The sequence below is a fragment of the Neomonachus schauinslandi genome, chromosome 11 (assembly GCF_002201575.2).
Source record: "Neomonachus schauinslandi chromosome 11, ASM220157v2, whole genome shotgun sequence".
NCBI lineage: Eukaryota > Metazoa > Chordata > Mammalia > Carnivora > Phocidae > Neomonachus > Neomonachus schauinslandi.
This window is the reverse complement of record NC_058413.1, coordinates 57,389,242-57,414,886: the sequence shown is the minus strand read 5'-3', so window position 1 is coordinate 57,414,886 and position 25,645 is coordinate 57,389,242. Positions and strand designations below refer to the sequence as shown.

The following is a 25,645-nucleotide window of genomic DNA, read 5'->3' as shown; positions in this document are numbered from 1 at the left end:
AGTGAAACCAAAAGCTTGTTCTTTGAAAAGATCTACAAAATTGACAAACCTTTAGTTATATTGCTCAGGAAAGAAAGAGAAAATTACCAGAATCAGAAAAGAAATAGAGCACATTAATACCAATGTGATAGAAATAAAAAAAGATTATAAAAGAAAATTGTGAATAATCATATGCTAATAAAATAGATAACTTAGATGAAATGGACAAATTTGTATAAAGAGACTACCAAAACTGACTCAAGAAGAAGTAGACAATCTGAATAGACCCATAACAATTAAAGAAATTAAATTAGTAATGAAAAAAACAGAAACCTACTGACAAAGAAAAGCTCACCCTCAGATGGCTTTATATCAAACATTTAAATAGGAACACCAGTTTTTCACTTTCCCCCAAAATAGGAGTGAACACTTCCCAGCTCATTCTATGAGGTTAATATGAGCCTAAAACCAAAACCAAAGACCTCACATGAAAAGCAAACTCTAGACCAGTGTTTTTTTATGAATATGAATGTAAAAATCCTTAACAAAATACTAGCAAGCCAAATTCTGCTATTTGTAAATAGGATTATACACCACAACCAAATGGGTTTCATTCCAGGAATGCAAATTGGTTCAACATCTGAAACTAAATTAAAAAAAGAATAAAAGACAAAACTCCATGATCATCTTAGAGTAGATTTAGAAAAAGCATTTGACAAGATCCAATATAATTTCTTATAAAATTATAAAAACACTTAAAAAAAAGCCTGGGAGTAGAATAGAACCTCTTCAGCCTGATAAAGGCCGTCTGAAAAACTGACAGCTAACATACTAATAGTGAAAGATTGGATACCTTCCCCACCTAAGATCAGGAACAAAACAGCTATGTTCTTGTGTCTTATGTCTATTCTGCATTGTGCTGGAGGTTCTAGCCAAGGTACTTAGGCAAGAAAAGGAAATAAAAGGCATCAGTCCTGGGAAGGAAGAAGTAAAACTATCCCTGTCTGTTCACATGACATGACCTTATATATAAAAAATTCTAAGGAATCCATTTAAAAACTATTAGAAGTAATAAACAAGTTCGGGAATGTTGCAGGAGGCAATATGAATGTATTAAAAGATCAATTGTATTTCTCTATATTTGCAGTGAGCAATATGAAAATGAAATTAAGAAAATCCATTTATTATAGCATCAAAACTAATAAAATACATTTAATAAAAGAAGTAAAAAACTTGTACTTGAAAACTATATGGATTTTCACAGGGAACCAGGATAGCCAAAACAGTCTTGGAAAAGAAGAACACAGTAACAGGTACACTAGCAGATTTCAAAACTTAACTAAGCATCAATAGGTACTTGTAAAGATCAGTGAAATAGAATTGAGAACCCAAAATTAATCCCATGTATCTTTGGTCAACTGATTTTTTGAAAGGATACCAATACCATTCAATGGAGAAAGAACAGTCTATTCAACATGTGGTGCTGGGACAACTTGATATCCACCTGCAAAAGAATGAATTTGGAAACTTAACTAACACCATATGTAAAAATTAACTCAAAATGTATCAAAGACCTAAATATGTCAGCTAAAACTATAAACTTCTTAGAAGAAAACATAGCTATAGATTTTCATGACCATGGATTTGCCAGTGGATTATTAGATACTACAAAAGCACAAGGAACAAAAGAAAAAATAGATAAATTGGATTTCATCAAAATTGAAGAATTATGACTGGAAAGACGCTATCAAGAAAGTGAAGACAGTCCACAGAATGGGAAAAAAATACTGGCAAATTATATGTCTAATGTCTAGACTATATAAAGATCTCTTACAACCTAACAAAAATACAAATAACAATTTAAAAATGGGCAAAAGATCTTAATAGGCATTTCTCCAAAGAAGATATACAAGTAGCCAATAAACACAAAACGATGCTCAGCATCTTCAGTCATTAGGGAAATACAAATCAAAACCACAGTGAGATGCTGTTTCACACCTTTTGGATGGTTATACTAAAAAAGGCTTGACCATACCAAGTTTTGGTGAGGATTTGGAGTAATTGGAGCTCTCCTCCATTTCCGGTGGCAATGTAAAATGCCTCAGCTGCTTTGCAAAATAGTTCAGCAGTTCCTCAAAAAATTAAAGATACAGGCTTACTATATGATTCAGCAATTCCACTTGTAGGTATCTATCAAGAGAACTGAAGCATATTCACACAAAATTTGTACATAAATGTTTATAGCAGCAATATTCATAATACTCAAAAGGTGGAAACAACCGAGATGACCATCTCAGCAACTGATGAATGGATCAACAAAATACAGTGGAATATTCTTTGACCATAAAGAGGAATGAAATATTAATATACACTACAGCTGGATGAATCTTGAAAACATGTCGAGTGAAAGAAGCTAGTTACAAAAAACTTACATATATGATTCCGTCTATATGAAATTTCCGTAATGGGTAAATCTAACAGAGACAGAAAGTTGATTAGTAGGTAGGTACTTAGGGCTGGGATAAATAGAGGGATATGTGGTTGGTAGCAAAAGGGCATCTCTTTGAAATGATGAAAATGTTGTAAATTAACTGTGATGATGATTGTACCCATACATAAATATACCAAAGACCATTGAATTGTGTACATTAACTGGATGAATTGTGTGGTATGTGAGTTATATTTCAATAAAGCTGTTATTATAAAGAATTCACCCTTTGAATTTGAATTGTGGTGAATCTTTCAACATTTCTGTTGTTTCTTTGGCTGTTGTGAATAATGCTGCTCTGAGTATTTGTTTACAAGTTTTGGTTGGAAGAATGTTTTCAGTTCAGTTTTGGGTCTATTTATTCTGGGAATGAAATGGCAGGGCCATTAAACCTATATTTAACTTTAAAAAAAATTTTTTTTAACTATGGTAAAATACATGAATTTTTTTAAAGTGAATAAATTTTTTAAAATTTAAAAAACACACATAACATAAAATTTACCATTGTAATCATTTTAAAGTGTACAGTTCCGTGGCATTAAGTATATTATGCCACCATCACCATCATTCTTCACCCATCTCTTCACTTTGCAAAACTGAAACTTTATGAGTTAAAGAGTAACTTCCCATTCTCCCCTCACCCCCAGTCCTTAGCAAGATGCTAGGTGCCTTTCACTGAGAAAGAGAATTCTGGGAAAGTATTGGGTTGGGACAAAATCCAGACACCTCAGCAATTTCAAACTTACCCCCCAAATTGTAAAGTAATGTACAGCTGCCTGGGTGGCTTAGTTGTTTGGGTGACAGACTCTTGATTTCAGCTGAGGTCTTGATCTCAGGGTTGTGAGTTCAAGCCCTGTGTTGGGCTCCATGCTGGGCATGGAGCCTTCTTAAAATAATAATAATAATGATGATGTAAAGAATTTCCATATATCCTTCTTCCTGGTTCACTAATAGTTAACATTTTCCCACATTTGCTTTATCATTATCACTGTGTATATATGTATTATTTTTTCCTGAACCTTGTAACAATAAATTGCAGTCATAATGCCCTTTTTCCACTAAAGTAATACTTAAATACTGAAGTGTATTTCTTAAGAAGGATATAATTTGGGGGCACCTGGGTGGCTCATTCAGTTAAGCATCCAACTCTTGATTTTAGCTCAGATTATGATCTTACGGTCATGTGATCTGGCCCTGTGTGGGGGTCCACGCTGGGTGTGAACCTGCTTAAGATTCTCTTCCTCTGCACCTGTTCCCGCTGCTCCCCCCCCCACCCCCGCATGCACACGCATTCTCTCTCTGAAATAAATAAATACATCTTAAAAAAAGGATGTAATTTTTATAAACACAATGCAATTCTGATAATCAGGAAATTTAACTTGGTACAATACTAATACTAATCTCAACCTTTATTCACATTCTACTGATTGTCCCAATATTATCCTTCATATAAATTTTTCTTTTCTGGTTCAGGGTCACAGAATGCATTTAGTTTTCATCCCTCTTCATAATTTGGAAAGGTCCCTCAGCCTGTCTTTGTCTTTCATGACCTTGACATTTTTGAAGAATATAGACCATTTATTACAGAATGTCTTTTAATCTGTGTTTATCTGTTCAGTCTGTATAATCTGTATTTCCTCTCTTTAGATTCAGGTTATATATTTTGGCAGGAATACCACATAAATAATATTTATTCTCAGTTTATCATATTATAAGGCACAGATGAGGTTTTGACTCATTATTGATGTTGTTAACTTTGATAATTGGTTAAGGTGATGACTACCAGGATTTTTGTTGTAGAGTTACAATTCTTCCTATGATTAATAAGTGATTTGTGGGAGATATTTTGAGTTAATGTAAATATTCTCTTCCCCATCAAATTTTTACTCACTATTTTAGAGACTACTAATAAATTTTGCTGAGTCAGTTGATACTCTGGTCATTGCAAAATCATGATTTTCTAACTCTTATTCCTTATTAGTTGACATACTACTGTAAATAAATCTTTCCCTCCCTCCCTTCTTTCCTGTCTCTCTCTCATTTTGTTTAATATATTATAATCCATTTCTATCATTATTATTGTTTGAAGTTCAGATTGTTCCTTTATATGTCTTTCAAATACAGGGTACGAATCTGCCATATTTTTTGTTTCACAGTAGGAAGAAAGTCATGCCTTCAAGTACTCTTAACTCTTCAAAGTTCATCTCATTTTATCCTGTCAGTAATCCTTTGAGGTACATTGTACAACTAATCCTCATTTGAAAAGATTTGGTTCACAGATTTGGCTAGGAAATTAATATTCTTTTCATATATAGCGTTTGTACAACTGAAGTTGGAGATCTTCTGCTTTCCTTCCTATCTATGAAGATTTTTCCAGTAGAACAGATATTCTTGTCATTTTTTTGTGTAAGGCTTTCTTAGAGCCTATTTTTAATTCTTGTCTGTCTCCATCTCCCCTTTTCATCCAGTCTCTCTGTTTCTTTTCTGTTCCTTTAATTCTGTGGCATAAGTATAGTAAACTCTTAAAAGACATACAGCATTTTAACATTTAGAAAATTCTACTCAGATATTATGTATGGTTTGTTAGGAGAGTGTATCTGTTAAAATCATTTGCATACAAAGTACACTGAATTTTTGTCTGCTTGAAAACAATCCATATTGAAATTGAATGAGTCATTAAGTTATTTTTGTCTTACTTAAGGAACTTCATTCTCAGCTTTTCTTGATATACTTAGACATTGATTTTTTTTCCCCTATAGCAATAGCTTTAAACTGGTTGGTTTAGCTTATTTTTGACACGGACTGCTCTTATTATTGGGAATGTGGTTTGCTTACTCCATTAATATGAAAATGACGTCACTTTAGTGGCCTGGGTGTAACATCAAAGTAGCATCATCTGCAGAGCAGACACACTAGGCAGCCATTAGTGATGATGGCGTGATGCAAGAAGCGACCTGTATGGGGTGGACATTGCAGAAGTGTAACTGCTGCCCTGAGGCTGTGATTTGGACTTCCACTGTCCTTTGGCCTAACGCTCAGTGTGCAGTATAATAGGCTCGTTATGTAGCAGTGTTGCCTGGTTACCTTAATAGAAGCAGGAAGGTTTCAGTTTGTTGTTTGAAAATCAAATAAAGTATTTGTTACAGTGGAAGCAACCTTCAGGGGCTGGTAGGTCAGTCAACAGTTTAGTTATGAGAAATGATGTTTTCATACTAAAATAGTTTGTTAAAAAAATCCTGCTTTATTAACTGACAGAGTCATTGTCAGCTTCATATCTAAAGTTTCTCATAATTTCTCAGTTTCACTGTCTTAATTTGATTGTTAATTTTGAGCTTTATATATAAGACATTTTGAGGACATGAGTGTATGTTTCACATTTTTGCAGCCTAAATAACTTGGAGGCAAGAATTAACTCTGATCTAAAATGTTTGAGGGAACCATTTTTATAATGAGAGGTTCTGTTTCTGAGCACCAAACCCTCAGCATAGTGGCTTTCTCCCCAGGTTTCCTTTGTTCTCTTCTCCGAGTAAGCCTACCTGCCCATCCCATATTCACATGGGACATAGCTTCTCACCTAGTCTAGGTTCCTGCTTAATTCAGGAATCTTCTCCGGGAGCATTCTGGTGTGAGCCAGTAACAGGTGCTCTCTACCTTTCATGACAGACTGCCCTGTTGTCAGATATCCGTCACTAGAAAGTTCATGCTTGTGTGTTCTAGGTCAGCAGACCTATTTCATCCAGGTGCCCACTCTTACCTCTGACCCTTCTCCATTTTCTGTTTTTTTTTTTTTTGGCCATCACTTGGTCTTCTTTTCCTTGCCTGTTCTCCTTCTCTCTCTCTTTTTTTTTTTAATATTTTATTTATTTATTTGAGAGAGACACAGCGAGAGAGGGAACACAAGCAGGGGGAGTGGGAGAGGGAGAAGCAGGCTTCTTGCCGAGCAGGGAGCCTGATGTGGGGCTCGATCCCAGGACCCTGGGACCATGACCTGAGCCGAAGGCAGGCGCTTAATGACTGAGCCACCTAGGCACCCCTCTCCTCTTTTTAAGTAGGTTGTTTTTTTTTTTTTAAGTACATGCTAAGTGCTAGGCACTATGCTAGGCACTTGTACTTACTGAATGTCTATTATGTCCCAGACACTATTAGCTAATTTCACATACAGTAATTTTTTTGGGGGGGGTGTGGGGGGAGAGAGCGAGAAAGTGAGTGAGTGCAAGGGCACAGGGGGAGGGGCAGAGGGAGAGGGAGAGAGAGAATCCCAAGCAGACTCCATGCCCAGCACAGGGCTGGATCCCACAACCCTGAGATCATGACCTGAGCTGAAATCAAGAGTTGGATGCTTAACCAACTGAGCCACCCAGGCGCTCCCATACAGTAATTCTTAAATGAGTTCATTTAGTATACTCACCACAAAACTTCATGGTAGGAGATATTATTCCTATTTTTACAAAGTAAGGGTTTCTATAAAAACTTGTGGGGTTTATGGGGCGCCTGCGTGGCTCAGTTGGTTAAGTGACTGCCTTTGGTCATGATCGTGCTGGGATTGAGCCCCGCATCGGGCTCCCTGCTAGGCAGGGGGCCTGGTTCTCCCTCTCCCTCTGCTGCTCCCACTGCTTGTGCTCTCCTGCTCTCTCTCTGTCAAATAAATAAATAAAATCTTAAAAAAAAAAAACCAAAAAACTTGTGGGGTTTAGTGAAGATCACATAGATAACTACGTAGCAGGGCCAGCAATCAAACCTAGGTCTGTCTGACTTAAGTCCCTGTTCATTCAGCTATGCTACTTTGACTCTCAGACAAGAGATGAAACAATTTATGGAACCCACTTTGTCTGCAAAGCTTCCTACACTTCCTTGAGGCATTCTCTGAACCTGTTTGAGTGTGGTTCTATTATTGCTGCCTCTTTCTTTTTATGTTCTTAAAAATACACTTGTTCTTATGGATAATGTAATATTTTTCTTTTTTTTAAGATTTTATTTATTTATTTAAAAAAGATTTATTTATTTGAGGGGTGCCTGGGTGGCTCAGTCGTTAAGTGTCTGCCTTCGCCTCAGGTCCTGATCCCAGGGTGCTGGGATCGAGCCCCACATTGGGCTCCCTGCTCCACGGGAAACCTGCTTCTCCCTCTCCCACTCCCCCTGCTTGTGTTCCCTCTCTTGCTGTGTCTCTCTCTGTCAAATAAATAAAAAAAATCTTTTAAAAAAATTAAAAAGATTTATTTGAGCGAGAGAGCATGCATGCACACAGCAGGAGGGGCAGAGGGAGAGAATCTTCAAGCAGACTCCCTGCTGAGCGTGGAGTCCGATTTGGGGCTTGATCCCACCATCCATGAGATCATGACCTGATCCAAAACCAAGAGTTGGATGCGCAACCAACTGAGCCACCCAGGCACCCCAAGATTTTATTTTTAAATAATCTCTACACTCAACATTGGGCTTGAACATATGACCCCAAGAGAGTCACATGCTCTACTGACTGAGCCAGCCAGCTGCCCCTATTTTTCTAATGTTTATGAAACAGTATGGCTATTTTATTTTTTCTTGTGTGTATTTAGACTGTTAATTTTTTTTAAGTCTCAATCTTGCAGAAAAATTGCAAGTCCAGTTATAGAGAACTTTGTTTTTTTTGTGAACTATTTTAGAATAAGTAGCTAACATAGTGCCCCATTACTCCTGAGTACTTCATTGTATATTATCTATAAAAAAGATATTTTCCTGGGCGCCTGGGTGGCTCAGTTGGTTGAGCGACTGCCTTCGGCTCAGGTCATGATCCTGGAGTCCCGGGATCGAGTCCCACATCAGGCTCCCTGCTCGGTAGGGAGTCTGCTTCTCCCTCTGACCCTCCTCCCTCTCATGCTCTCTGTCTCTCATTCTCTCTTTCTCAAACAAATAAATAAAATCTTTAAAAAAAAAAAAAGATATTTTCCTACATAACTTCAGTATGATCATCAACAGGACATTAACATCAGCATATGCTACCATTTGATCCTCAGACCTCACTCAGATTTCACTATTTGTACCAATCATGTCTTTTATTGGTAAAGGATCCAGTTCAGAACCACATGTTGCATTTTAGTCACATCTCATTAGTCTTCTTCAATCTGGAATAATTCCTCAGTCATTACTTGATTTTATGACATTGACATTTTTGAAAATTATAGGATAGGTATTTTGTAGAACCTTCCGAAATTTGGATTTGTCTGATATTTTCTCATAATTAGGTTTAAGTTACTGCCTTTGGCAAGAATATCACAGATGTGATGCTCTTATTGCATCCTGTTAGGTGATTTTGATTTGTCCTATTACTAATGATGTTAACTTTGATCACTTGGTTAAGATAGTGTCTATCACATTTTTTCACTGTAAAGTTACTCATTCCTTTTGAAATGACTAAATATTTTGTGGGGTGGTACTTTGAGACTATGTAAATATTCTGTCATCAGACTTTCAGCTTGTTTATATCAGTTACAAACTCACAGATTCCTTGTTTATTCATTTCAATTCTGTTACTATATTCACCTTGATGTTCAAATTTTCCTGATTTGAAAAACAACAACAAGAACAAAAACAAATTTCCTGATTTGGCCAAATAGGAGCCCCTTTAAGTGGCTTCTGTGTTCTTTTGACTTCTGTTTTCTTCGAATACTTCCTTTTTTTCTGGCACAACAAAATAATCCAGGTTCATCTTGTACTTTCTCTATTCTAGCTCCAGAATCAGCTATAATATATTTACTTATCTGATACATCTTCCTGTTTGTTCAGTGTGTGTGTGTGTGTGTGTGTCTGTGTGTGTATTACTTATACAAAGTATTGGTAGCCTGGTTAGCTAATCACAAGAATTGGTTGTTAATTTAGTGTCAGTATGTTTATCATGTAGTAATTAGAAACCGGAGTGATTCTTCATGCTGGAGACTAGTGATACTTGGGAGTAACAGTATAAATATATTTCAGGAAAACAGGTATTGTGGAGCTTTTTAAGTATTTAAGGTGCAAATGCCCAACTCTGTACATAGTGAGCAAAACTTTCAAAATCATGAAGTTATTTATGCAGCTGAGTGGGGAAACAAGCCCTGGACTGAGTGGGTGTCAAGAGTGTTCAAGGGCGCCTGGGTGGCTCAGTCATTAAGCATCTGCCTTTGGCTCAGGTCATGATCCCAGGGTCCTGGGATTGAGCCCCGCATTGGGCTCCTGCTCAGTGGAAGCCTGCTTCTCCCTCTCCCACTCCCCCTGCTTGTGTTCCCTCTCTCACTGTGTCTCTCTCTGTCAAGTAAATAAATAAAATCTTAAAAAAAAATGGAGTGTTCAGTAGCAGCTCTTCCACTAAATTATCTGTGTGTTTTTAGACATACCACTTAATCCTTATGGTCCTGTAAAACCTGTAAAATAGGGGATTGGCAAATAAAGGCAGGTGGAGAGAAATGGGTGATTATTGAGTGTACTTCCAGAGACTGTTGTGATTTCAAATCAGTGATTTCATTTATAGATAAAAAATCCTGGAAAATATAAACTTGAAGGGATTATCTAAAGATACTTTTTTGTATTGACATTTATATATGTAGTTACCTTGAAATGAAACCATATGATATTTTATCTGTGACCATCTACCTTTCTTACTATTTTAGATTATGGTAACAATAGCTAATAATCTTACTAAGCTTGTAGTATATCAAGTTGGTTTTTTTTTTTACATTTATATCCCTATTGGAGCCTCATGATAACCCTGTAAGTTAGCTGAGGCAGCTATTACTGTCCTTTATAGATGAGGAAGTGAAGCTCTGAGAGGTGACTTGATTCTTGACTGATTTACACATATCATGAGTCAGAGCTGAAATTTGAACACACACACACACACACACTTTATATTATGGAAATTGCAGGTTTACTGTTATTTCCAGTTTTAAGTGTACATTTGACATTTTTTTTATACTGTGCAGTCTTTTTCATAGATTTTTCTCCTCTCACTTTTTGTTGTTGTCTGCTCCAGTATTTTTATTTTTATTTTGCTCTAGTACTTAAAGGAAATCGTTGACATCATGTTATTTAAATCATTAATACTTCAGTATATATCTATAACTGATGATTTTTTAAAATATAGCCATGATGCAATTATGAACCGTTACTCTATATCAGTTCATACCAGTTCATATTAAAATTTCCTTAATTGCATTAATCATATCTTTTTATAGTTGGTTTCTTTTGGATTAGCATCCAAAAAGACCTATATATTGCATTTGGATAGTCTGTTAATTTTTTTTTAATCAGTAACAGTTCTCCCTTTTGTTTTTATTTTTTCTTTAAATGCCATAAATTTATTGAAGAAACTGGGTCATTGGTCTTATAGAATATTCTACATTCTGGATTTGTTTGATTGCTTTCTTTTGGTGTAATGTCAGTGTTGACAGTGGGAAATGCACTATTTACTGGTTTCTTTGTTTTGTGATCTGGACTCCATTAGTCCTTGATGTCTTTCTTGCTTTCTGGTGCAAGGTGTCCCAGGCTCTTGCATATTCCTTGCTCTAGTCCTGAAACTAGCCATTTCTGTAAAGAGATCTGTGAACCCAGATTTTAAAACTTCACGTCCCATTCACTTTTCTCTATACCAGTGTCTTTGAAACTGAGCGTTGTGATCCATTGGTGGGTAATGCAATCAGTTTTATAGGCCATGATGAGTATTTTTTTTTTAATTTTATTTTTAAATAATGTCTATGCACAGTGTGGGGCTTGAAGTTAACAATCCTGAGATCAAGAGTCATCTGCTCTACTGAGCCAGCTAGGCACTCCATCATGATTAGTATTTTTTTGAAAATCAAAATAGAATTAAAATATCAGAGTATATCACAAGATGTAAGGATAAATAATGTTTTGTTAAACTCTCTGTATATGTATTTGTATGTGAATACTATGTTGCAGTATAATGGATATTTCTTATAGTGGGTCTAAAAAATTTAAGTCAGAGTTCCATGCCATATTATCATGTACTGTACAACCTCATTTCTTTAAAGTATTTTTAGTTCCCGTTACTGCATTATGCAAATAGCTTATTTCAGTAGCATTGGACTAGGTATAGCAATAGATAACTAATAATTTGTTAAAAATACTGGTGAGAAGAGCTAACATGAAATAGATCAACAGTACTTAAGTGTTGACAAGGATGTGGCACAACTGGAACACTGTGCGTCACTGGTGGAAGTGTAAATTAGTTAAGTTAGTACAACTGCTTTGGAAAACTGTTTGCTACTTGGTATTGTCTTTTTAAGCTGAACATATACATGTCCTGTGACCCAGCAATTCCAGTCCTAAGTTTATATCCAACAGAAGCCACATTCAAGCTACCACAGTCATGGTAGCTTTATTAAGAATAGCCAGAAACTTGGGGCACCTGGGTGGCTCAGTCGGTTAAGCGTCTGCCTTCGGCTCGGGTTATGATCTCAGGGTCCTGGGATTGAGCCTCACGTCAGGCTCCCTGCTTAGTGAGGAGTCTGCTTCTCCCTCTGCCCTTTACCCTACCCCTGCTCATGCTTGTGTGCTCTCTTTCCTCCCTCTCTGTCTCTGAAATAAATAAATCTTAAAAAAAAAAAAAAAAGCCAAAAACTGGAGGAAAAAAAACAAATATCTACCAAGAGTGGATTGTGGTGTATTCACAAAGGGAATACTACATGGTAATGAAAATGAATAAACCATTGAGATATGCCATACTATGGATGAATCTTAAATACATAATATTAAACAAGAGAGGCCAGACACTATTTGATTTTACCAAGTATAGAAATAGGCAAAATAAATCTGTGTGTTACAAGTCAAGATAGTGGCTATTTTTGATGGTAGTGGAGTAGTTGCGGGGAGATGAGGGGTTTCTGGGGTGTTGGTCATGTTCTCTTTCTTTATCTGGGTGCTTGTTGTATGTGTGTATTCATTTTGTGAAAAGTCATTGAGCTGTATACTTAAGCTTTTTGCATTTTTCTGCATGAATATTAAAAGTTTTTTTTTTTTTAAGATTTTATTTATTTATTTGACAGAGAGAGAGATAGCGAGAGAGGGAACACAAGCAGGGGGAGTGGGAGAGGGAGAAGCAGGCCTCCCGCCGAGCAGGGAGCCTGATGCGGGGCTCGATCCCAGGACCCTGGGATCACACCTGAGCCTAAGGCAGATGCTTAACGATTGAGCCACCCAGGCACCCCTGAATATTAAAAGTTTTAAACATTTATAAATTTTTATTTCGATTTTAGATTTGATAGCATATAAAATGCAACTTAGAGGCCATTTTTAAAGTACTTTCTCTTAACAAGGCAAAGTGCTAGCTGTTGGGAATGCAGTGATGAACAATTGGTGATCTTATTTTTAAAGGACTTGTGGTTCTTTTGGAAGAACATACTCAAGTAACATGATCCTAGAGAGACTGTGGTGAGAATGTAGTGTTTGAAGTCATTCCTAAAGTTGATACTTATTTTGCTTCTGGTTTTTTGTTTAGTTTAAGCTATCTTAATCATGTCCTTTTGTTCTCTCTTTTCTTTTTATAGCACCTCACAGATACCTCCCATGGTGTAAGAAATAAGTGCCTGCAATTACTTGGCAATCTTGGGTCTTTGGAGAAAAGTGTCACAAAAGATGGAGAAGGCCTAGCTGTCAGAGATGTCCAGAAGATTATAGGGGATTACTTCAGTGACCAAGACCCACGTGTCAGAACAGCAGCTATAAAAGCCATGGTAAACATGATCGTGGAAACTAAATGGTGACAGTTTTGTTTGTTTCATTTGTTTTTTAAGTTCATGGCTACTGTTGGATGCTTTCTGAACCACCCTAGGATATACCGTATGCACACTTTGAGGAATGTGATGGTGGCATCACAGCACTCAAAGGCACACATTCCTTCTATAGCAGGTGTGCTTTTCTTTGGGCCTTTCTGCTTTCACCCGTATTTGGGTTGCTATCACCCATATTTCTGAAACATGGAGGGTACAACTTACACCTGTTACAATACCAAGTCCCATCCCTCCTCCAGGTCCCTGGAGGGGGATGGTGTTAACCATTTCTTCTTCAGCCTTCTTGTCATTATTGAATATTTTTCTAATATCCCCTTGGGACACTAGATGGATTAGATTTATTAAATCTCTGAGTGTTTCTACTAAAATGTTTTCAACCAGATTTCTTATTTATATAGCACTGATTTTGGCTAATGGGAACTATGTTGATCCGATATAATGATCTGAAAATATATGAGATTGTGGGGAGACGTTGGGAATATTGACCTTTTTTTCCCCCAAATACTTAAACTATATTTTTATTATCTAGTTGCAGCTCCATGAAAGAGGACTGAAATTACACCAAACAATTTATAATCAGGTACCTTAAACAATTACTGTCTGGAAGGGGAGGTGGGATAATGAAGCCGGGGGAGTGGCATACTAGTTGTCAGCATTTGAAAACATAGAACAACAACTGACAACATTAATTGGGATGAATGTGAAGTTGTATCCAAAACATACATTTTAATAAGAGGATGGAGGATATATAATTGAATAGCACTAATACATGTAAAAAGGACTTTTAGGAGGATTTGGGTAGCTCAGTATGAATACCAGAGGACACAAAGAGAAGTATAGTATTCAGAATAAGGAAAGTGGTGGTGTCACTGATCTCTGGTTGGGCCAAGCATGAAGTCAATTCTGGGCACCATACTTGACATACTAGAGTATTTCTGGAGGAGGATGACCAAGACCGTGGGATCATATGAAAAAATATTCATGGTAGTTGTAGTATTGGTAAAGAAAGGCACAATGAAGCCAGAAACCAGATTTTGCACCAAGAATGGTTTTGTCTTTCAGAGGAAGATGTCAATTAGTTAAACCCCTGTGACTGATGTGTAAACCAAGTTTATTATTTTACAAAATGAAATAGAATGATCTCAGAATGGTTATGTTGGTGTGACCAGCACCTTCTCTCCCTATAGGAAAACTCTGTGGGAAGCCAAATAATTAAAGGAAACTTAGGACTCAGAAGTGATTTAGATATTCAATGGCATAAGACCATGTCAGTTAACTAGGCAAGCAATGATGAGGTCCTCAAGGGAGTGAGGATGGAATGTTGGAGTGTTTGAGATAGGAGGTTGAATTAGGTACCATAATTAGGTACATACCGGTTTTGTTTATGTTAGTTTGAAGGGTTGATGGGACATCCATGAGGAAAATTCCAGGCTGTAGATAGTTGTGAAGGTCTGGAATTCAGAAGAGATCAGAGCTGGAGATAGGTAATTGAAGTCATCACTGTCTAGGGGGCATGTGGATATTTAGGGAGAGTAAGAAGATTGAAAGAGATGAAGCGTGGAAGCCATGGGTAAGGTCCAACATTTAAGAGGTAGACAGAAGAAAGGAGCTGAGGAGGAGCCAGTTGGAGGAAGAGGAAGAATATATTCCAGAAAAGGCAGGAGGGAGCTCTCATAGTCAACAGTATCAAAGGTCTGCTAGAATAGGACTGAAATCTACCCATTGGACCTAGCAACAAGGCAGCTGTTAGTGAGTTTGAAGAGAGCAATATTAGTAAGAGTGTTGGGGGTAGAAGCCAGATTAGGGTCGGTTGAGGTGAGGCAGTTCAGTAGTGATTATTGACTATACTTCAAAGAAACTTGGCTAGGGGCTCCTGGCTGGCACAGTGGGAGGAGCATGTGACTCTTGATCTCAGGGTCGTGAGTTTAAGCCCCACGTTGGATGTAGAGATTACTTACTTACTTAAACAAACAAACAAACAAACTTAAAAAAAATAAACTTGGCTATAGTAGGATGGCAGGATGGAAGATGGTAGAAAGGGGCATAGAATTAAGGGAGGGCTTTTTGTAGTTTATTTTTTATTTTATTTTATTTTACTTTATTTTTATTTTTTAAGTTTTATCCATTGTATTTTAAAGATAGCTGCTACCTATGTTTATGTGTTGAAGGGAGAGCCAATGTTTGGGGAGAAATTGATGATAGAAAAGACAAAGGGGTATAAATGGTGGAGTAAGTTTCTTGAGGCAGAAAATCAGATTCATGAGCTGATTCATCCAGCAAATATTAATGAGTACCTAATGCTGGTTGTACAACACTGAGCTTGTTGGATAGGATCCATGCCCTTCACATTCTCTTGGGTAAGACAGGCAATTAACAAATAAATAAACACAATAATTATAGCATGTGAGTAGTGCAGTAAATAAATAGGGTGCTGTAATAGAGAATCACAAATAGGACCTATTTTGGAGGATGGTAAGGAAGGGCCTGTGTGAGGAGATAATGGGATCCATAGTAAAAGTAGAAGAATTAGGAATTAGGATACTTTTTTCTCAGACATCGAGGAAACAAGGTATGGGAGAATACAGGTATAAATGAATTTATAACTGTTATGGAATAGTTGGGAGAATTTGTGCCTGAAAATTTTTATTTTTCTCTGATAAACACGTAGCCTTATGGCTGGAAGTGGGGTAAGGGCCCAGCGGGAGAGGTTAGGACAAGCTGCCTTGGGTAGTGGAAGCGGAAAGCACAGGTGTAAAAGATTTCAGAGTAGGGCCCATGAAGTTCCAGATCATGAGCCACCAGTCCCCTAGAGAGTGTAGTCTTTGCTAGTGCTCTGCTGCCCTTGTGAGCAGTAGAGAAGTTGTTGGGTTTTTAGAGCTGCTGTAGCAGAAGTCTTGAAGGGGTTTGTAAATGGTGAATGCTGACGGTGCTGTCGGAACTGAAGTAATGGAAGGGTATGGAGAAGGAGAAGGTGGCTCATTTGGAGAAAAAGGGTGGGATTAAAGCACTGGTTCTCAACCAGGGTGGTTTTACTCTTTAGGGGATATTTGGCAGTGTGGAGATATTTTGGGCTTTTGCAACTGCTGAGGAGAAGGAAGGGGTGCGGTGCTACAACCATCTAGTGGGTAGAGACCAGGGATGCTGCTAAACATGTTAACCATGTAGAGGACAGCCCCTCACAACAAAGAATTGAACAGTCCAAAATGTCAGTAAAGCCAAGGTTGAGAAACCCTTGTTAAACACATAGGTAGATTAAGTGGGACTAAAGAGTTAAGTGTGATGGATTAATTCATGGAAATGGAGGAGCTGGTGGAGTAACATGTTATGATGAGAGCATGGAATATAGGATTTTCAGATTCTAGAAATGGAGTAGTTCTGGGTGTTGGTGAGGTCTAGGGTGTTGCCATGTAGGTGGAGTAGGGATACTCCATTTCAGACCAAAGGAAAGCAGAAAAATCTGGCCTCTTTTGGCAGCTTAGCATTAAAATTACACATTTATTTAGAGTTCTTAAGTTTTCAGGTTGTCAGTCAGAAATTTGTGCTTTGATTTTACAGAAAGGGAAAAATACCCATATTTGGTGTTTGAGCCTGTGAGAGTAGCACTCTGGGCTCCCAGCAGACTTCTCTAGGATTGATGCTATTCTAGATGGCTTTTGTGCTGTCAGTGTGTGGTTCTGCCTTCAGACGTGGGGTAAGAGTCAGAACACAGAACAGAGCCAGAGCAGCTGACAGAGGCCAAGAATTCTTTGTTGGGCAAAGGTTCAAGAAGTTAAAACTACCCACAAGTATTTTGATTGGCATCCTTATCCAGCCACCCTGTCTTCATTTTGAAAATGGTTTGAATATCACCTGGGAAGACACAGAACTAACAGACTTTTGGAATTCTTGTTTGCAGGCCTGTAAATTGCTGTCTGATGACTATGAACAAGTGCGTAGCGCTGCAGTCCAACTTATCTGGGTTGTCAGTCAGCTCTATCCTGAAAGGTCAGTGTGGGTGTAAGCCAGCTTTTGTTCATTGCTAAGCCATTCTTCTCCCATCATGCAAAAAGCCCTCCTCCAGAAAAGGAATGTTGGTTAGATTTTTAGAAAGCTTTGTGGAACAGGGCGAAAGTACAGATCCTGATAATTAGGATGCTTGTTTTTCAGCTCTGCTGTCAACTTTCCGTGTACCCTGAGAAAGATACTTCCTTTCTGGGCCCCAACCTCCTCATCTATAAATGAAGAGATTGGATTGTCTTTCTCAAGTGCTATCTAGCACCCCCCCCCCCACTCTTTTTTTAATCTTTAAAATTCTTTGAGGCCCATTTTAGTAAATACAAATGCCAGATAAAGATACTAGGTGAGTTTGAGCATAATGATCCTTTATGTAGTGTTTTCCTCATTAAAAGTGTTTTCGTAGTAATTAAATCATTCTCACAATGATTCTTTGAAGTAGAGAGACAAATATTATTTTATTTTATAGAAGAGCTCCTTCTATAAGAAAAAGAAGTAGTTTTTTTCCTCTTCATTAAACTGCCTGCTAAAATTGGAAAACCAGAATGAGTTAATAACCTATAAATCCCCAAAAAAAGAAAAAAAAGAAAAGACTAATTGGAAATTGCCTCTTCTAGGATCAGATTTGCAAGTATGTTTTATATTGATTTATTCTATGGTTTACTATATTGACAGCAAGCAATTATAGGAGAGAATACTCTTAAAGGTATGAAATATTCTGTGGTAGTTAGTTTTTGGTATCATTGTAAATCTTTGAAACTTTGGTGGGCTAAACACTTGTATTCAAGACACTGACAATTTGCAGTGTAACTAAAAGTGTTGTTTCATACTCCCAGAGTGATTTCTTCACTCTGAAATGTATTCCATCACTCTTGGATTTGAATTCCTCAGTTGTCATTTTGCGTGTGTTTGTGAGTGCCAATTTTCATTGGTCATTCTCAGTTTATTGAACTTGCAGCTTTAGGCTCATGTTTAGTCATTTGTGGTTTTTTTCTTTTAATTTAGCATTGTCCCAATTCCTTCTTCTAATGAAGAAATTCGCTTAGTTGATGATGCGTTTGGAAAAATTTGTCACATGGTCAGTGATGGTTCCTGGATGGTTCGAGTTCAGGCTGCAAAGCTATTGGTAGGTTATACTTTCTTTAATGAACATGTTGCCTGTTACACTTGTACAAATGTTTTGAGAAACTACAGATAGGGACAGGTATCATCCACTTTTAGAAACCCTAGTATTTCTAAAAATAAAAAGAAATGGCCCACTTTCCTATGGAGAAGTAGTCTTGTAGAACTAGAAAGAATTTTAAGGATAAGCCGTTTAACCTTGTTAGCATATGAGACAGCCAAGGCCTAAAGAAAAAGGAAAATAAAAATAAAAATAGTTGCTTTACTAAGCACCTGTTACGTATATATGTAAGTGTTTATAAAAATGTATATAAATGTCACAGCAAAAAAATCTGAGATTCTTTTTGGATGCTTCCCTTTTGAGGGCCCCCAGCTCTGCCAGTCTTGGTAAGATTGTTGGCTAAATACTTTGAACCTAACTGTATGAACACAGATCCAGTGATAGCCCCACTCCCAAGAGCAGTATTTATAGGGTAACTGATGAAACTTGTGTAAAACATTTTCATGGAATAATGAGGAATTTGGATGGTTTCAGTATTTCCTGCTTATAGATCATTTTGCTTGTCTGTAATACAGAGCTAAAAAAGCCAGTCGTTACTGATTTTAGTTTTGAATTCACTTTTTTTTGGAAAGCTTTTATTTGTCAGAGAGAGAGAGAAAGAGTGCATGCACGCACAAGCAGGGGGAGTGGGAGAGGGAGAAGCAGGCTCCCCGCTGAGCAAGGACCCCGATGCAGGACTAGATCCCAGGACCCTGGGATCATGACCTGAGCTGAAGGCAGATGTTTAACCGACTGAGCCACCCAGGCGTCCCTGAATTCACATTTTAAAGCTTTGTTTTGGTTAGTGAATATTTTATTTTATTTTATTTTTTTTAAAGATTTTATTTATTTATTTGAGAGAGAGAATGAGAGAGAGAGAGCACATGAGAGGGGGGAGGGTCAGAGGGAGAAGCAGACCCCCTGCTGAGCAAGGAGCCCGATATGGGACTCGATCCCAGAACTCCAGGATCATGACCTGAGCTGAAGGCAGTCGCTTAACCAACTGAGCCACCCAGGCGCCCCTGTTTTGGTTAGTGAATATTTTAAAATTCAGAACAAGTCAATCATTCTTCAAATTCTTTCATTCAGCATTTATTGAGCATCTGTAGCATGCTGTGTGTGTATGCGTGAGTGGGATGTTTTAGAGGGATAATTCAGTGATACATCTTCATCTGAGTTGGCAGTTTAGAAGAATAATCCTTAAGGCAGGATCATTCAAATATTTCATTTTTGAACCTCACAGGATCTGAAATTTATGTAAATGTAAAAAATTATCTATGTAAACTATCTGAGTAATGAATTACACTGGTGAATTTAAAGGGTTTCCACTTAAATGACTAACTTGAGTCAGGTGCTTTATGTTTTAAATTCAGTGATTTCAGATCCAAATAGCTCCAAATTATATAAGCAATTAGGTTTGTACTTCAAAAATAATAACAGTCTAATCTTACAATAATCATTGTTACTATTGGTAGAGTCCCTAGCCTACTAAGCTATGCACTTTTAGTCATATGCACATATTTAGACATATATACCCTCATAAATACTCAGTTTTTGCAAATAATTTTGAGTTCTTTTAAACTCTTGGAGGTAGATATTCTAGTATTCATTTTATAAGTAACAAAATCAGGTTTAGAAAAGTGATACAACTTATCAGAGGCTACATAGATAGTAAATGACACTTCATGATCTAAAACCCATGTGGATTCTCTTTCTAGTGATGGTCCAGTTACACATTCAGAACTGTGGTTTTACAGTTAATGCCCTGCTGATTTACTGGTTCCTCTTTGTAAGAAAAGAGGTAGACTCCCCCTACTCCAACACTTGAGTAGACAAAACTGTCATCAGGTAAATTGCATATAGTTTTCAGACACATATTCATCAAGTCAACAAACACTGAGCATAGTCTCTGTCTTCAAAAGAGTTGATAGTCTGGTAAGTTGACATAAGCAATCAGTTAATTACAATGGCTGGTACTCCTAGAAAAGAGCACCTAACATAGTGAAAGAAGGCTTCGTGGAGGAGGTTTTATCAATATGACTCTTTATTTTGGTTAACAGTTGGCTTATGTAGATGGCTGCTCCCATGTTGGGGGCGTAGATATTTACAATTGTTAGATCTTCTTGTTGGATAGACCCTTTAAGAATGATATAGTGTCCTTCTGTGTCTCTGACTACAGTTTTTAGTTTAAAATCTAATTTGTCTGATATAAGAATTGCTACCCCAGGGGCGCCTGGGTGACCCAGATGGTTGGGCGTCTGCCTTCGGCTCAGATCATGATCCCGGGGTCCTGGGATTGAGCCCCACATTGGGCTCGTGGCTCAGCAGGGAGCCTGCTTCTCCCTCTCCCTCTGCCTCTCCCCCTCCTCATGCTCTCTCTCTCTCTCTCTCTATCTCTGTGTCTCAAATGAATAAATAAAATCTTAAAAAAAAAAAAGAATTGCTACCCCAGCTTTCTTTTGAGGTCCGTTGGCATGGAAGATGGATCTCCATCCCTTCACTTTCAATCTGGATGTATCTTTAGGTTCAAAATGAGTCTCTTATAGACAGCATATGGATGGGTCCTATCTTTTTAGCCAGTCTGCAACCCTGTGCCGTTTTATGGGAGCATTTAGGCCGTTCACGTTGGGAGTGATTATTGAAAGATATGAATTTATTGTCATCATGTTGCCTGTGAAGACCTTGTTTTTATAGATTGTCCCTGTAAATTTCTTTTCTATATCACCCTGGGGTCTTTCTCCTTTTATAGAACCCCCCTTAATATTTATTGCAGGGCCGGCTTAGTGGTCACATATTCTTTCAGTTTCTGCCGGTCTTGGAAGCTCTGCATCTCTCCATCCATTCTGAATGACAGCCTTGCTGGACAACAAAGGCTAGTGAAACAAAAGCAAAAATGAACTTTTGGGACTTCATCAAGATAAAAAGCTTCTGCACAGCAAAGGAAACAGTCAACAAAACAAAGAGGCAACCCACAGAATGGGAGAAGATATTTGCAAATGACACTACAGATAAAGGGCTTGTATCCAAGATCTGTAAAGAACTTCTCAAACTCAACACCCAAAAAACAAATAATCAAGTCAAAAAATGGGCAGAAGACATGAACAGACACTTCTCCAAAGAAGACATAGAAATGGCTAACAAACACGTGAAAAAATGTTCATCATCATTAGTCATCAGGGACATTCAGATCAAAACCACATTGAGATACCACCTTACACCAGTTAGAATGGCAAAAATTGACAAGGCAAGAAACAACAAATGTTGGAGAGATTGTGGAGAAAGGGGAACCCTCTTACACTGTTGGTGGGAATGCACGTTGGTACAGCCACTTTGGACAGTGTGGACGTGCCTCAAAAATTAAAAATAGAGCTACCCTATGACCCAGCAATTGCACTCCTGGGTATTTACCCCAAAGACACAGATGTAGTGAAAAGAAGGGCCATATGCACCCCAGTGATCATAGCAGCAATGTCCACAATAGCCAAACTGTGGAAAGAGCCGAGATGCCCTTCAACAGATGAATGGATAAAGATGATGTGGTCCATATATACAATGCAGTATTTTTTTTTTAAGATTTTATTTATTTATTTGACAGAGAGCACAAGTAGGCAGAGTGGCAGGCAGAGGGAGAGGGAGAAGCAGGCTGTCCACTGAGCAGGGAGCCGGACATGGGGCTCGATCCCAGGACCCCAGGACCGTGACCCGAGCCGAAGGCAGCTGCTTAACCGACTGAGCCACCCAGGTGCCTCTATACAATGGAATATTACTCAGCCATCAGAAAGGATGAATACCCAACTTTTACATCAACATGGATGGGACTGGAGGAGATTATGCTAAGTGAAATAAGTCAAACAGAGAAAGTCAGTTATCATATGGTTTCACTTATTTGTGGAACATAAGGAATAGCATGGAGGACATTAGGAGAAGGAAGGGAAAAATGAAGGGGGGCGGGGAATTGGAAGGAGAGATGAACCATGAGAGACTATGGACTCAGAAACAAACTGAGGGTTTTGGGTGGGGGGAGGGGTGGGGAGATGGGTTAACCCGGTGATGGGTATTAAGGAGGGCATGTACTGCATGGAGCACTGGGTGTTGTATGAAAACAATGAATCGTGGATCACTGCATCGAAAACTGGTGATGTATGGTGACTAACATAACATAATAAAATAAAATTAAAAAAAAAAGGCGGCTTCGTGGAGGAGGTGATTTCTAAACTGAGTTTTGAAGGATAAATGTAAATTAGCTAGGTAGATAAGTAGGGAAGGAGAAAATATAAGCAGAGATACAGAAGGAGTACAATTATCATGCATGCTAATATACTAAACTACAAGAAGTTAATACTTTTTGGTTTGGGGATGGATAATGTTAAATGTGGGGAATATGCAACAAGATAAAGCTTAAGAGGAAAGCAGAACCAGGTTCTTCAGGAACTTAAATGAAGTGATAAGGCTTTAGATTTAAGTCCATCTTGCTTAAAAAATCAACAGTCTCCATACTCCTTGGCTTCTAGCAGGATGAAAAATTTCAAATGTAGGCTGTTTCAGAAAATTCAAAACCATGTGAAAGGTTGCTTTTCAGTTATCCATAACTTTCCTGCTGAGGCAAAGAAAGTTGATTGCCAACTATGCAGTTCCATGGGACAGTTTAGAATACAGCATTACTGTGAAATTAATCATGGTCATTGGTGTTCTATCTAGAATATAGTCCTTAGTTCAGTGATTTCTTCTTAAGATGTTTAATTTCTCCTATTCAGTAAGGGTTAAACCTTTTTTATATGACTCCAGAAGTGTTTGACCTTAAAAATGATAATATTTACAGATAGATTGTAGGTTGTTCTGTCCATAGCCATAAGGGCTAGTCTTTCCCAGGGCACATGCAGATGTCTTAGTCAGTGGTAGTTTTATGTCTCACATGGTAGTTCTTTTTTTGAGGGGGATGGGGTTTACTTTGTCACCTAATTGGGTAGAAGCTAGAGGCTAGTGCATAGACTTAAGTTATTATTGAGCAGCTATAATTGAGCAGTTTTTGCTCTGAAAGCAAGTTTGACACACTTGTTTGTCAAATATCATGGTTTTCTTACTGTTACAAATACAGGTTGTTTAGTAGTAGTGGTACAGTTGGAGAGATCTTATCACAATGTATTTGTCTTGGTTAAAGTAAACCAGAATGTAGATGTTTTTCTGATTGGTGAGCTTTATGATGAATTCATCTTTTTGGTCCACATCTACTCCTCCAGCACTTTCATGAATGATGGCATCAATAACCGATTTGTAAACCCAGAGGCATTTGGGAATTCTTTCTGTGTCCCATATCCAGTGAATCCTCAGCTCTTATCAGTTCTACCTTCTTGACATCTCTGAATCTCTCCCTTCTCTATTTCCACTGGGTGTGTACTAGTTTAGGTCTCAACATTTTTCAAGTGGATTATTATGTTATAGGGCTCTTGGTAATTGTGGACTAAATTGGAAAGCTTCACATATTCTCAGATAATACAGGAAATTTGTTGCAAATAATGATACATAAATATTTGAGGCTGGAATTTGGATAGTACCCCCCCCCTCTTTGCTACTGTGTTGGAAGAGAGTTCAGCTAAAGGCACTGGAGGGGGATCATTGAGACTAGGGATTTAGAGTAGTTCACTGTGAAGTCATTAAAACTTCATTCTTGGGGCACCTGGGTGGCTCAGTCGTTAAGCGTCTGCCTTCGGCTCAGGTCATGATCCCAGGGTCCTGGGATCGAGTCCTGCATCGGGCTCCCTGCTCAGCGGGAGGCCTGCTTCTCCCTCTCCCACTCTCCCTGCTTGTGTTCCCTCTCTCGCTGTGTCTCTCTCTGTCAAATAAATAAATAAAATCTTTAAAAAAAAACAAACAAAGAACTTCATTCTTCGGGCACCTGGCTGGCTCAGTCAATAGAGCACGTGACTCTTGATCTCAGGGTTGTAGGTTCAAGCCCCACGCTGGGCATAGAGCTTAATTAAAAAACAAAACAAAACAAACTTAATTCTTTATTAGAAAAAAGTGCCACCTAAAAAGCCAACTGTTAATGTTGGTGGTAAAACTAAAGAGAAAGTTGAGGAGGTCTTAAAAATTTAGAGTTCTTATTCATAAAATTGATGTTTGAATTAAAAACATGAATGTTAGATTTGATATTGGCTCAGATCTATGTAACAAAGGCCCATCAACTGTACCATGTAGAAATAAAAAGTAGATTTGAAACTACTTAAGTGAAAATAGTACAACAGTTGCTCTTCTGGAGTTGTAGGAAAGGTATTAACTTGGGTAAGCATATTCCTATAGAACATGTAAGTTTCTATGGAAAATGTGATTGGAGAAGTCTGATCCTCTATAAGCATTTCCATATTTACTAACTTAGGAATTAGAGAAAGGTGCCAGTATATTCTTTGAGAATGTCTAGGACCTGCTCTAATAGCCTGCCAACCTGTCTCTTTGCTTCATTTTGATTCTTTCTGGTCCATTAGCCACCTTGCTGCTAAGATGATGTTTATGAGGTGTAAATCTATGTTTCTCCCTTATTTGAAATGAGCAAGTTACAAAATCTCTCAGCCTCAATTTCTCATCTAAAAAATGAGGATAGGGCGCCTGGGTGGCTCAGTTGGTTAAGCGACTGCCTTCGGCTCAGGTCATGATCCCGGAGTCCTGGGATCGAGTCCCACATTGGGCTCCCGGCTTGGCGGAGAGCCTGCTTCTCCCTCTGACCCTATCCCCTCTCATGCTGTTTCTCTCTCTCTCTCTCTCAAGTAAATAAATAAATAAAATCTTTAAAAAAAAAATAAAAAAAATAAAAAAATAAAATAAAAAATGAGGATAATTTGGAGTGCCTGGCTGGCTCAGTTGTAGAGCATGTGACTCTTGATCTCAGGGTTGTGAGTTTGAGCCCCACATTGGGCAGAGAGATTACCTAAAAAGCAAATAAATAAGGATAATTTACATTCTTCGTGGGATTACTAGAAATAAATTTTTTTTTTAAAGATTTTTTATTTATTTATTTGAGAGAGAGAGAATGAGAGAGAGCACATGAGAGGGGGGAGGGTCAGAGGGAGAAGCAGACTCCCCGCCGAGCAGGGAGCCCGATGCGGGACTCGATCCCGGGACTCCAGGATCATGACTTGAGCCGGAGGCAGTCGCTTAACCAACTGAGCCACCCAGGCGCCCCTAGAAATAAATTTTTAAAGTATAAGTAGAATACTTTCTACACTGTTGAGCTCATTACTGAGAAAAGATTATATGGTTATTCAGAATCATGGC

General features: G+C 38.0%; 1 protein-coding gene across 1 annotated transcript in view; it reads left to right on the top strand.

Annotated features, from left to right (window-relative positions):
• The window catches only part of INTS4 (integrator complex subunit 4), a 109,801-nt gene that overhangs the window by 32,152 nt on the left and 52,004 nt on the right, over positions 1-25,645 (top strand). The window contains exons 5-8 of the mRNA XM_021704596.1: positions 12,982-13,167; positions 13,754-13,804; positions 17,120-17,208; positions 18,223-18,343. Of these exons, the coding sequence (XP_021560271.1) occupies positions 12,982-13,167; positions 13,754-13,804; positions 17,120-17,208; positions 18,223-18,343 (447 nt within the window). The remainder of the gene's footprint in view (positions 1-12,981; positions 13,168-13,753; positions 13,805-17,119; positions 17,209-18,222; positions 18,344-25,645) is intronic.